Genomic DNA, 13920 nt, shown 5'->3' on the forward strand with positions numbered 1-13920 from the left:
CGTTGTAGAGAAAAACCAAAACGTACAGGAAGCGCCCCAATGCCTAAGAGACGCTAAGACAAAGTATCCGTAGACAGTACTCTTCGTTTCGATGGTCAAGACACTTAGTGGTACCTTGCGTTGAATTGCGTCGTCGCGCTGGTAATTTATGTAAAACAAGTGGTCGTACTGCTTGCTGCAAATGCGATGTTGGCTTCTGTGTTAAGTGTTTTGGAGACTTCCACAAGAAACAATAACGAAGAATTATAAAGTTTTTCACATGAATATATAAATATAGTAGAAATCAATTAAAAGTCTTGGATAATATTGTAGTTTGTATTGCTAAAAACAGGTGTGACGCCTGGTGCACGCATATGGTAACAGCACTTCCTGACCGATCTAGGAGCAGGATACAAATTTTAGGTATAGTCGATATTCTCTATTCCCCGTCTATTCGGGTTAAGAAAATATTCTACTACTAAAATAGACCAAAATTGCAGAACCAACAGTTGCAAAGAGAAGGAGTCAGGCTATCGGATAATTAAATCAGGTAAGAGAACACATTGCAACCCAGAAGCTTTACTAAGCCGCTTTGGCTTAGTAAAAGGATTTTGTAATAACAGGAGAGTGCACAATGGACAACGAGTCGCAGTGTAAACCTCAAAATTTAATTTATCATATATCTTGTATTTAATAAAAGAATTGTTTTTGGAAGAAAAAAAATAATAGTAATAAAAAATATTCCTTTTTAAATTTCATTGCATGATAAACATTTTGTTTTTCAATATTACAAATATATAAGAAAATCTATTTTTTTTAATTCATTTACTCCACCTAAAAGTAGTAGTTTTAGTAGAAAGAATTGGATCACTAAACAGTAGTTATCACAGAAAACATTTATAATTTTTCTAGAATATTAATAAGAAACAAGAAATAGCGATGACAGACCACTCAAATTCTTTGCAAATTTCGCTTTCTCAAGCAAAAAATGAAGGCTTAATTTTTTATACATAACTTTAAATTAAAATATATTTTGTTCTAAATATATTTTGTTTTTTTTAATCAATGCTCTCATAGCTCAAATCTAACACACAAAATAAATCAGATTTGTCTCACTCACCTTCACATTCGGCTGCTGCAACTGCAAGAATGTGGCTATTCCATTGCGCACACGATTCTTGACGCCGCGCACTGTGCCCTTTGACGAACGTATAGTCGAAGTGGCCGAACCGCAACGTATGTCCTTGTAACCGGCGAAAGCATCGTCGTGCAAGCTCTTCGTTTCGTATTCGGAGAGACTTTCAAGATCACCACCGCCTAAACTGGCAGAACCAACGCTACCACCATTAATACCACCAAGACCGCCAGTGATGTCGAAACTGCGGAAATTTTCATGTTCCCGCACATGGAAATTGTAATATTTATCTGCTTCGTATTTGCGCGGCATCGAGTTCATTTTCGTATCAACGAACGTACCATTATCCGCGTTTAAAACGAACGTTTTATTCGGCAGCGACGCGCGTTTATTGCTGTGACTATTATTGAGGATCATATTATTACAGTTATGTTCCTTTAAGAATTGCTTATGGTCCACATTAATATAAACCTGCTCGTTTTCGTCAATTGGCGTAACAATTGTGGGCACATCACCCTCACCATCCGCATCACTGCCACCATCAGCGCTAGCAGCACTGCCACCATCACCATATTTCGCCTCAAAATCATTGGTGGGAAACTTGCGATCGCGTATATCGCGCAACAAAGAGTCCGGCAGAAAAGAGCCCAACATTTTGACGCAAGCCAAGGAAGCGGCGTTACCCGTCGATTTGTGCGCTGTTGGCGAAACCGACGACTGTCGTATGAATTCGGTGGAGTGCAGTGAATCACAACTCAGCGAGGACGATTCGCTCTCCTCGCTATCGGTGAAACTGCCAGCGCGTGCGTGGTCGCCATTCGTATGTGACTTCGCAGTGCCATTTGTCAAGTCCAACGCTGACTTCTTGGTGCTGCCATTTAGACGTATTTTGGTCGCTTTCATGTGCAATTCCATTTTGGGTGCGCTACCGCTAACACCATTCTGTGTGACAGCATTGAGTTTCTCGAGTGTGCCGAGAAACTTGTTCTGTATGGTTGGTGCGCCGGGTGTTACATTACCATTACTCTCCAGATCGCTACCTGTACCGCTGTCTAGTGTGTCGCAAGGTGAGAATTGACCACTGGATATAACATAGTACATATACGAAGGATGTGTGACATTTAAATCGGTAATGCTTGTATTCGACGTAGCGTTCGTGTTGTTCGCGTGACCGTTACCATTAGTATTGGCATTACCGTTACCGTTGCTATTGCCGTTACCGTTTGCGATTGTGATCGCGCCTAACAAGTTTGTTGCGGCATTACCGCCGGACGACACGGTTACCGCGCCCGTATTGAGAATCATTGATGTCGTCGTCGCCGTAGTCAATGTGGCCGCCGTAGGCGTTGTAGCTGTAGGCTTTTGCACCATTTTCTGTACGTGGTCGCTCTTTTTGTGTTCGTTCACGTATAATTCGTTCGCACTTTCAGCCGTCGGTGTTACCTGCGTTGAGTCAATTATTTGCACTTGAGTACTTTGTTGTGCTAATTCTTTAAAATGCTCTTTTGTTGGGGCGTACTGTTGCTCAGGCGTATCTTGCACTTGTGCCTCGTTAAGGGTCACTACCGACACTTGTTTGTCATTCTTTTCATGCACTTCGTTCGGTTTTATTTGTATCTTCAACACATGTAATTTCGGTTCTAATATTTGTTTATTCAAATTCGATTCTTTAAGATTTGTTGTTATTGGTTCAACACTGCGTCTGCGTGTGGCTGCGTCTGTTTCGGTCAGTGCACTTCCACAATCTGCTCTCGTTGCCGTTAGTAGACTATTCACGCCGATCGCATTCGAATTCGCGTTCACGTCTGCACTTTCCAGCTGCTCTTGGTCATCTGTATTGCAGAGACTATGACCAGCCGCATGGCGATCGCGTTCGCTAACGTTCATCGCATTCGTACAGATATAATGTTCAAACGCGTTTTGACCATTTCCAATAGCACTAGTCACACAACTTTCGTCGCGATATATATTAGACGTCGCTGTCGGCGCAACAAGTGAACCAACTTGATCAGCATGCTGTTGATCGGCATGAACGTCGTTAGCGCCGCGCTCATTATTATCGGCATGCCGATCATGTGCATCACCATCATCATCATCATGATTATCATGTGATTTTTTGTTCTCTTTTTGTTCATCGCCATTGCACTTAATGATCATCGAGCCGCGCTGTTCATTAACATTCGCTTGTGCTGTCGGTTTCGTAATTGCAGTGTTGTTGTTGTTGCTCAGCTGCTCATTTTGACCATTTGTGTGCGTCATAACAACACCTGCGGCCGCCACATTTCTATTTACTTGCGATTTTCCAACATCACTTCCAACACCGTTAGCTAAACGGCCGTCGTCGTTTCCATTCGCTTCGTGCACGTCTTCGTTGCTCACAACGCCGCCATCGCTGCGCTCGGTTTGACCATTATTGGCTTTTCCTCTTTCACTCACCACTTTCAACAGCAAGTGTGGAAAAGTTGGCACCGCCGTGGATGTTGTTATTTTCTGCTTGATTGTGGCGTAACTAGTTTTCTGGTCACTCTCGTACTCACCACTCTGTATGCGATACGAGTGACGTCGCTCACGATCATCACCGTTCAACGTTTGCTCATTATTGGCTTTGACAAAAACATCATCATTATTGTGGTTATCATTATTATTGGTGCAATTATTATCTATACCGTTAACACCAATACGCGCTGTTGTTGTTGTTGCCAGTAATTTACTTGGCTGCGGCTGCAGCTTAGTGAGCACTGTTCTAGTTACCGCCGTTGATGGTGTTGGTGCCATTTGTGTTTTCGTTGTTGTTGCATTTTGAAAGATGGTGATCTTGGCCGTTTCGGTCATTTGTGTTGTTGGTCTCAATGTTTCTTTCTGACAATTGTTGACTGCGTGTGGTTGTTGCTTTTGTATAGTTGTTGGTGCTGTTGCTGTATTCTGGTCAATTAGTATAGAGATGCCACGCGTTGTTGGCGTATTCGTGTTTATAACAGTTTTCGTTGCCATTATTGTTGTTGCGCCGTTACGTTGGATAGCTCTAATAGCTTAAAATGTGATTACTAAAAACTACTTGTGATTACCGGGCAGCTGATTACTTCTTTTGCACGTCAGCTTGTGCCTCGTTTTTCTCGGTCTTGCACTATTTTTTTCACTTCGCGCTTCACCGCGTTATTGTTGATCTCCGCTCAAGCTCCGATCGCTTGTCGCATTTATACATAAAAACGCTTCTTCCTCCGCTTCTTTGCTCTTCCGTGCTTGCTGTTGGTCCGTTTGCAATACTCCGATACTTTGTGTCTGATTTGCAGCGTTCACTTTGTTCTTTTCCAAAGCAAATGTGATCTTCCAAAGCTTCGCTTTTGTTTCTATGGCTTTTGTCTGCAGTTTCTTTGTTTTCGTTTTCTTTTTTTTCGATCTCACTGCAGCGTGATTTGCAGTTATGCAATTTGTAGCGTGTAATATAATCGCTGTAACTCCCTAACAGTAGTTAGTTGCACGATGAGATGTACACTCAATGGTCTCTTTGCACTTGTCGGCGTTTACACGTTTCTATATGCACTTCCTGATTTGATGTCTTTATAATTTTCTTTTGTTGTCTTCATTGCACTTATTGTCATGCTGTCGCTGCAAGTAAGCCCTTTGCTTAGTCGTTACTTTAATGAAACTTAATTTTTTTCACTTGAACTTTTTTATCGCAATTTTATTTTGCATTAAAATTACAATCGCAACAGCAAAATTGCACATTACTTTTATTTTTTTTATATTGTTTATTTCTTATTGCCCTTTTACTGGCAAGCATTCGCTCGTATATTTAAAGAAGTTTTTGTGTGAAAATTGCACTCTGTTTTACGATTTTGTAACTGTAAATAAAGTAAAAATACAGAATATATTGATAGAAACGATTCTTTTGAAATTTATATCATATAATTTGAAATTTTTTTCATTTTCTAAATAAATTTTAAACTCTAAAATTTTACATACATTGTATGTACATTTGTATAACATATTATTTATGGGCATATTCATATTTTCAATTTATTTTGAGGTTAAAATTTGGTGGTAACGCTATTTTCTTAAATTGCACTAAACTACCCGCTTAAATACATATGTATGTACATATGGAGACGAGTCAAAGTTACGTTCATCCCGAAGGTTGGTGGGGACTCCCACATTACGCCCAAAGGCTTTAGCCCCATCAGTATTTTTTCCTTCTAACTAAAAACTCTGGAGAGATTGATGGACTAGTATACTCGTATAAGAGGGGCATTTTGAGACGATCTATCAGGAGCGCAACATTCTAAAGAGTCAATAGATACTGCCTTGCATGCTTTCGTGTCTTTCAATCAAACCTCAAACATCATTCTCCGTTTGTTGTGCGACACGGTGAATGAAACAGAATGGGACAACGCAAGCTCTGGAAGAAATGTGACTAATCTTAATGGCTGCCAGGTGATTGTCGATGCAGATGATGTAGCACTTATGGCCCTGTGCGAGTGAACGTAGGGGTATCTCAGCGCTGTAACAAATTGGGCGGTCGGAAGTCGCCATCAACCCAAGTAGAACCGAGATTATTTTAATTACTAGAAGATGGTAGATCCCGGTGGCACCGCTGCTGCAAATGCGAGATATCCATCTGCAACCGGCGGATACAGTGAAATATCTAGTGCTTATCATAGATAGGAAGCTTTTATGGAAAAAATTTATCGATTGTCTTATACTTTTGTGGAGCAGCCATCGGCAAAAGGTGGGGCTCTCACCGAAAATGCTTCTCTGGCTCTACGACGTCGTAGTCAAGCCCATTATGTTCTACGGAGTCGTTATGTGGTGGAGGGCTCTAGAAACGACTACATTTGAATGCAACGAAACTCGAGAGCATTCAATGGGCAGCGCTCATCAGTACGTGTGGTGCACTAAAGTCCACTCCACCCTTGGCATTTAACTCAAACTTACACATAGTGACCGTAGACATTGTCGGAAGGTGTCTGCCTGCGAAAGTTGCTATCAGACTCAGAGAATCTGGGGTATTAAAACAATACATATCTAAACACTCGGATATCCTCACACACTTTGACTTCTTATCAGATCACATGGATCATGGAGTTATCAAACCGAACAAAAGTTCCTTCTCTGTCGAAGCTTAAGGGGAAGGGTTTACTGTCAAGAGCTCTTTATGAACTCCAGCTCTATCGACTCCAGACTTCCTGACTTCTCCTGCAGTTCTCGAAATATTGATCTGATATTTTGTACTTCGCTAATAACGGACCAGTACAGCAAACATCTGTCATACAAATTGAACTCACGCAATCAAGGGCTTGCATCGAAAACTTTTTGAGTTGACAAAATATCCGAAGATATCCAATGCCCAAATAGTCCAATGTCCGCAGAAATTGCGTATTTTCAAGAATGTTTTTGGTTTTGATCGTCCAGTTTTTATAGCAACAATATATTAAAGTGGTCCGGTATCGTCAATTCCGAGATTGTGGGAGATGTCAAAAAAATTTGGACCATAATATTGATTTTGTTAGGAAGGTTTTAGCATCTGTTGGAAATCTATAGAGAATTTTATTTTATATTTTTATACCCAGATTTTTAGTAATATGTTTCGATGTAATAGATTTAGACAACTACTACATAGGCTAGAATTATTTGTCCTACCCATTTGGCCTAATTTTAGTCACGGATGCTAGTAAATATGGTTTGCTGATTGATTTATATTCGAGATGATCAATGCGAATAATTCCACAAGAGCCACAAAAATTTGCAGCTGAAACCTTGCTTGGCGAATGTTGTGTTTTCGAGAGTTTTCAAATTCGTCCCACTTTCAGCAGGCAATAACATTTCGTCGAGCAGCAGATTGAACTAAAATGCATATTTCATCTATGTATTGACAGCGCTGAGTATTTAAGGAAGGATTGAAATTATAGATTTAGCCAGTAGAGAGTCATCTGTGACAGGTCTACGGTTCAGTGGCTATATTATTAATTAAGCTGCTTTCTACGATAGCAGCAAAAGCATTCGGCATAAAGGATGAATAAAAAATAACAGTATGATAATAAATTGAATATTATTGAATTAAAAGCGCTCAAAAATAGTGTACAAATCGTGAAAAACAATCTTTATAACAAGATTGGCAAGACTTGCCTTTAAAAATACCAAACAATTTTAAAATATACATAATTTTAAGTGAGCAGTTAATTCGCTGATGAGAATGTCATGGAGAAACAATTGTCATGCTAATGAGCCAAAACTCGGATGTAACCAAGCCAGTTGGGTTTCTCAGCAAATGCATAAATAATAATTTAATGATTTGCTTAAGAACAACAATATACGAAAAATCACGGCGAACTTGTTGTCCGTTTCTTATTTCCTTGTAGATATCTACATATAATATACATATATGTATCTGCATGAGGTGAGTACACTTATGTGCAAATTATAATTAGGAATGTTTGAAATTTCTGTTAAAAATGATAATTTTCAGATAATTTTTTTTTTTTCAAAATGCAGAAAAAAGAAGATACAATTCCTATTTTAGTTCACCATTATGCAGATATTAATCCAACAAAAATTAGGCCTACTTTTCCTTCCGATGCTAAACAGTCAGACATTCTCGTTTTCACAAGACTTCGTTTGGRCCACACGCAGATCACTCACGGACATCTTCTTAGTCATGGAGTATCATTATGCAATGTTTGCGGGTCAATGAGCACATCTGTGAAGCATATCTTGGACATCTGCCCTCGATTTTCTATTCAAAGGCAACGGATTTTTGGCTTGACTGTTCCATCACAACTTCTCTCCGACACAAAAGCACTTAACATAAGCAAGATATCTAGTTTTATAGCCTCATGCAACCTATCTCATTTAATTTAGTTAACCTTAACTGTATAATATTTGTAATCCATAAACGAAATGTAAATTAGTATTCTTTTGTAAAACCAGCTGATGGCCTCGAGCTAGTGCTGTTTTTTTTTCTTGTTTCCTGTATATTTATTGTACATGAAATAAAAATATATCTATCTATCTATCTATCCTATTTTAGTTTTATACTTCACATTATTTTCTTATATGCCACTTGTGCACTTTAATATAATTAACTTGTTTTACAAGAGATGGAAGTCAGCTGAAGTTCAATCAAGCTAATTTGGACCAAATATGTTAAACAGTTAATCTCTCAATATGGTATATCAGAGAAAATTAGGTAGAAACTCAGATTCGCAGACATGGACAATTAAGAGAACATTTGGCAAATTTGTGATTATTGTACGTGTTAGCCGAAGTTCACCGCGTATATCTAGCTGTAACATAAAAAAATCATGGAATGGTACTTGCGTCAATCAGATATTGTAGGCCAAGATATTTTCTCAAAATTCGCCACAACGACGTCACAGAGATGCCCAACGCTTGAGAACGACGTGTAAGAGACTGATTTGAGTCTTCCTCAATTGACACGCCAGCGGCAGCAATATTCTCGACACTTTTTTGTCTCATTGTTGGATCGCATATCTTTCCATGATGAAATGGCAAACCTTCCTGAAGAGAAATGTCAAAAGAGCAGGAAAAATTATGGAATCGTTCGCTGTCCCTATCGGTCTATTTTATAGCATTCCTATCGAAAAAGCCATTACAAAAAAAGAAGAGAAAAACATTTTAAGGGGGTCTGTTAGCAGAACACATTCTTACCTAGCTAGGCGGGGTTTTACATTTACTGCCTTTTTAATAGTTTCACTGTTTCGTTTTATGGTTGCTTGGCTTAATAAAAAATACAACATCGCGTACCCAATGGTATAAAAAACAAGCAAAATTGCCGCATTCGGGACGAAGAGAAACTTGAAGAGATTTTATATTCATCCAGAAAAAAACGGTTGGGTTTGGTTTGTGGGACGGTAGAATCATCGGTCCATATTTAAAAATCATGCCCGTGAGAACATAACGGACAACTATCGTGCCACGATAATCGACTATTTGATGGCTGAAACTGAAGCTAGTGATCTCGGGGACATTTGGTTTCAAAAAGACGGCGAAAAGAAAAGAAAGAGAAAATCTTTAAAATATAAATGCCAAAATATGTTCTTTCGATTGATAATAAACATTCCCCAGTAAATTATAATTCTTAAATAAGGAACCTCGAAGTGGATCACCATTTAAATACTTAAATAAACTACAATGATAAATAACAAAAACTTGTAAAACGTTATGCTACTTTTCTGTACACAACTGCATGGACATAAACATATTCGTATGTGTGTGCAATTTTTTTTTAAATTTTGTTTTTAGTTTCTTAACAATCTAGTTTTAACCCGAAGGCACAGTTTTGCGCATTTACTTTTCGGAAAATGCCAAACCTGTGTCTCTGACAAACTGGATTTCCTGGCCAATTTACTATTCATAACTTCTTCACTTTGTTTGTTCTTACAAAAGCATTAAACTGAATGTTAACTGTTACTCGGCCATAGACGCTTTAGTATACACTTACATATGTCACATACACATGCATATGTATATGTATATTTAAACATTTCAGTTTTACTTTTTAGTTTTGCGGCAATTTGAGTATCTAAACTTAACTAGCCATAATTGCGGGTGAACAACAAATTAAATAGGTTTAAGACCAATTAGAAGTTTAAAACACAATAAAATATATAAAAAGCAAAAGTTCAATGAGAAAAGTTATAAAAATTCGCGGCGCTCACTGTGTTAAAGTGTTGTACTTTTGACATTATTTTTTAATTACAAATTTAAACACAAACACGCAGCGGTCGACTCAGCAAGTGTTAAGTATTATAATAAGAATAAAAACAGAAAATTAACGTGAATTCGAGACAACATTTGCATTTTTTTGTTATTGATGAGCTTGCAGGCAGGTTGGTGAAATGAGAACTCATGGCGGCAATTGTAGCTGTGTGGACAGTGCGACACTGCAAAACCGGTATATACTCGCACATACAGACATATATACATACATATACGCCAACAGACAGACAACTTTATAGTCAGGCCGGTTCCGAGGTAAAACAAACCAAAGTCAAGCAAAACTCTTAAAGTTAAACACGCCACGACAAGGCTGCCCGCCAGTCGTCCTTACAGCGCTCTGCCTGCACTTGGTCATTAAAAAATTATGACAATTTTTTGTTTCGCATTTAGTTCACTATGCATTTTTCAAGTACATTAAAGACACCAGCAAGCAAGTATTTTCAGTGTTATGGGAACAAAAGGAAAGGAAGGGGGAAAACCGCCTTTTTTGTCTCCAACTGCATATTCAGAGCAAATTAAACAGGATTTTGTGCCTTTTATTCTCAAAGCAGCCTTTCCCACAGGAAGTAAATGAGACAATAAATATGAACAAGCTTTAATTAGGGATCTTTTAAAAAAGTTTAATGATGAAGAACAACTATCGTGAGCGCAAAGCGATATGTTGAAGATCTTGGCTTTGATGCGGATTGTGGCTAGACGTTCACCCACCGGGTTATATGCCAGGCCTCGGCGACGGAGTCTCTCTCCCACCACGAGTCCTACACCGAATTTGAGCTCCTTGATATGGCCACTGTAGTTAATTCCAAAAGGACCTACTCCTCTCAGTCCTTGTATCGTCCATCGCATTTCTTGGACGGTGGTGATGTCGGCCTTTATTTGTATGAGGACATCCACCAGCTGAGCAGGCCCCTCACACCCTCACATTAAAGTATTGGACATTTTAGGAGCATACTCTTAAGGGGGGAACCTGCTTTAGATGCTTAAAAAAATCAATTTTTTTTTTGAGATTTTTTTTTGGGGGGGTAAAAAATAATATATTAAAATTTCTAGGGTTTATAGTTATATATTTAAAGATCATCCGAAAATTTTTTGAATAGGAAATTTTTGATATCCTGCCTTCGGGAAGCAATTGCCCGATGCATCTTGTGCATTTGTCGAACGTCGGGCAGTATGCAGATCGCAATTTCTATCGGAAACAAAAATACAAAGATATTCATATTTGCTAATAACGTTTCTTCTAGTTAAACTAAGAAAATTTCAATAAAAGTGTCAAATTCTAAAAAAATTTATAATTGAAAAAAAAGTGTTTTTTGACAAAAAAAATTTACTTAATTTATTTATTTATTTATAGTTTTCTTAGTTTAAATAAGGCCCAATTTCATACGACGTTTAGTTTTTTTTTCTATACTGAACGCCAATTAAGAAAAATCGTAAAAATGAAAAGCTGGGTTTTCGCTTTTTGTCCAAGCGCTTATATAATATGTATATCTGCTAGACGATCTGTCACTATTTCCCTTCTAGCTTCAACAATATTTCAAAATCCAATCTATAACTTTGTCCCATTATGTATGTCCCATATGTATTCTTAGATAATTTTTAAAGAGATTTAAGCCAAAAAAATCGATTTTTTGAAGCTTCGAAAGTAGGCTCCTCTCTTAAATCGTAATCCTCAATGCGTTTGCGTTTGAGAGATGGTTTGCCTTCTCCCTTCTGCTCGCCTTCAAATGGATGTTCTTTGGCTACCCAGAGGATACTTGGTCTAAGACCGGAAGTCGTGAGCTGCTTGAACCATAAGTAAAAGAATACTTTCAGGTCACTTCCAAGTGAATGCCACCCAGAGAATTTTGCTCACTTTCGTGAACTTCTACACATGACTTCATAGATAGTTCTAAAATAATTGGTATAGAAGTTTTTCCTTAATTCCCAACAATCACTTTTTGTAGGCTGCCACACAAGGTGTCCCCTTAAAATGTTGGAAGTCGAAGCACAACCTCCCGTTAAAAAATGCTGCTTAGAGAATATTTCGATCGTATTTCCTCCTTGGTGCAGATTTTATGAAGAGGCATAGAGGTCAGATGCTACACGTGTAGGGAAGAATGATTAATCAAACTAGTTCTTAACATAATCTGATATTATTTCTAAAACTATAATAAAGTGACAATTATGTTTTTAGATCGCAATAATGTGACCAGTAGCAGACTTTGGGGTAGTTTTTTTTAGAATACCTGCCAGCTGACCTGCTTATCTTGGAAAGTACAAAAAAATACGAATATATTATACATGCGTATGTATGTATGTATATGTACATAGTTCGATTGACCACTTCACAAGTGAGAATTTTTTACGGCAAATCAATACAGGTAAGGCTATTATTAGAGAAGAAAGTAATATCAAAGATATAGCTTTGGATACAGAGATTTAAAAATTTTTCATTAGTTCTCAAACTAACATTGTTTGCTATCAAAGTAGTCGTTACTTTAATACACGTTTTATATAAATAGATTTCATCACCGATTTGAAAAAATAATATTTTACACTAATTGTCATACATATTTATTGAATATTACCAATAAAGAAATTCCCACAGTTTAATTGCTTATTATTGTGAGCAATTGCCACTAATAAGTGACTAATAGTTGTTATTAATGACTATAATTTATTTGATCCAAATTGTGATCGTTTTGTTTTTTTATACAAAACAGTAACTTCCGCTCTACAAAAGTCAATATTTTATGAGATTCTTTTTTAGCAAATAACGGGAAAAGTTGATAGAGCTATCAACTCTGTATTTGTGTGCATACACATAAACATCAGGAATTTTCCAATTAAATGGCATACACACGTTCACAAATATATTGAGTTTTTAACGAATAGACCGTGTGGGAATTTGTCCAGTTAGTGGATATTGTTAGCACAGATATTGTTTATGCCAATCTCATTTCGCATATTCTCACGAAAATTTTGTAGCTTTCAGTGCATTTGTCAATATGAGCTATCCTGGCACGATTACGCTAATTGCGGTGTTGTATTAAATTGTATATATTTCCTTGTAATGTGAATAAATATGTAGATATTTAGGCTGGTATGCTAGAAAAGAGTTTAAGTTAAACTTATTGTTGGAACCTAGTGATGTCATATATATTTATGTATGTTACACAAGTATACTATCGCTCGCTTTGCAGTGCCTATGGTATGCATTAATTATTAACTATTCAATTATATTTAACTTGTAAGAAATTAGGTACTAATTTTAAAAGTTATTAGATGATAATCCTTAATATTTATAGCTTAATATTTATAGCCTTTAATTATAAAAATTTTCAAAAATAATTTTAAAACTGCAAGAGGCAAGAGGACCATTTCTCCATTAAAACTTTAAAGTCAGAATGGTTGATACAATCTTTTTGATTAACAAACGTAGGCCGTAGCATAACTGAGGATTGATGATTGAAATTACACTGAATAATAATAGTTCTACAATTATCAACCGCTGATTAAATGCTGTCATTCCGGGATACATCTAGATAATTTCGTCAACTTCTACATTTTTAATCAATATTAATGGTGCCCGATTATTAAGCCAATTATGATCCAAACAATTAATTTTTACTTTCTGCAATATAATCTGTGTATTTGGTTGCTGTTTTATTCTTTTTTCTATATGTTGGGAATGATATAGAAATTGTATTATATCTGAGACTGGATCAGTTTCCAATTGTTCGCACATATTTATGGTTGCCTTAGGATAAGTGAAGAATGGCAATTCCAGACTGTGGTAAGACAGCAACATCGCAAACTTCATCATTGCCGTTTAAGTTTTCATTTTTTACATTAGATATTGCATTTCGTTTGTTATGAATGATAGAGCGTCGTTCGCCCATAATCTAGCAAAGTAGCCGCAATTCTTTGGCGATGCAATTGTCAATGCGATTTTCTGTTATATGTTGCTATGATTATTATTATTTTTTAAGTAAAACAAATGGGATACACTTAAAATACCGAAATTCAAAATGCCGACATATCAAAATACCGACAAAATTTAAATATGCAGCTAAATCAAAATACCGACA

The 13920-nt window shown here is 37.1% G+C and overlaps 1 protein-coding gene across 3 annotated transcripts in view; it reads right to left on the minus strand.

Moving 5' to 3' along the window:
- Positions 1-13920, minus strand: part of LOC108973710 (uncharacterized protein DDB_G0283357-like) — a 111561-nt gene that overhangs the window by 68525 nt on the left and 29116 nt on the right. For all 3 annotated transcript variants that reach the window (XM_018941143.1, XM_018941140.1, XM_018941142.1), the window contains exon 2: positions 1100-4956. In XM_018941143.1, coding sequence (XP_018796688.1) covers positions 1100-4105 — 3006 coding nt within the window. In that variant the 5' untranslated portion in view covers positions 4106-4956. The remainder of the gene's footprint in view (positions 1-1099; positions 4957-13920) is intronic.

This window comes from Bactrocera latifrons, unplaced genomic scaffold (genome assembly GCF_001853355.1).
Source record: "Bactrocera latifrons isolate USDA-ARS-PBARC rearing strain unplaced genomic scaffold, ASM185335v1 scaffold_5, whole genome shotgun sequence".
Taxonomy (NCBI): Eukaryota; Metazoa; Arthropoda; class Insecta; order Diptera; family Tephritidae; genus Bactrocera; species Bactrocera latifrons.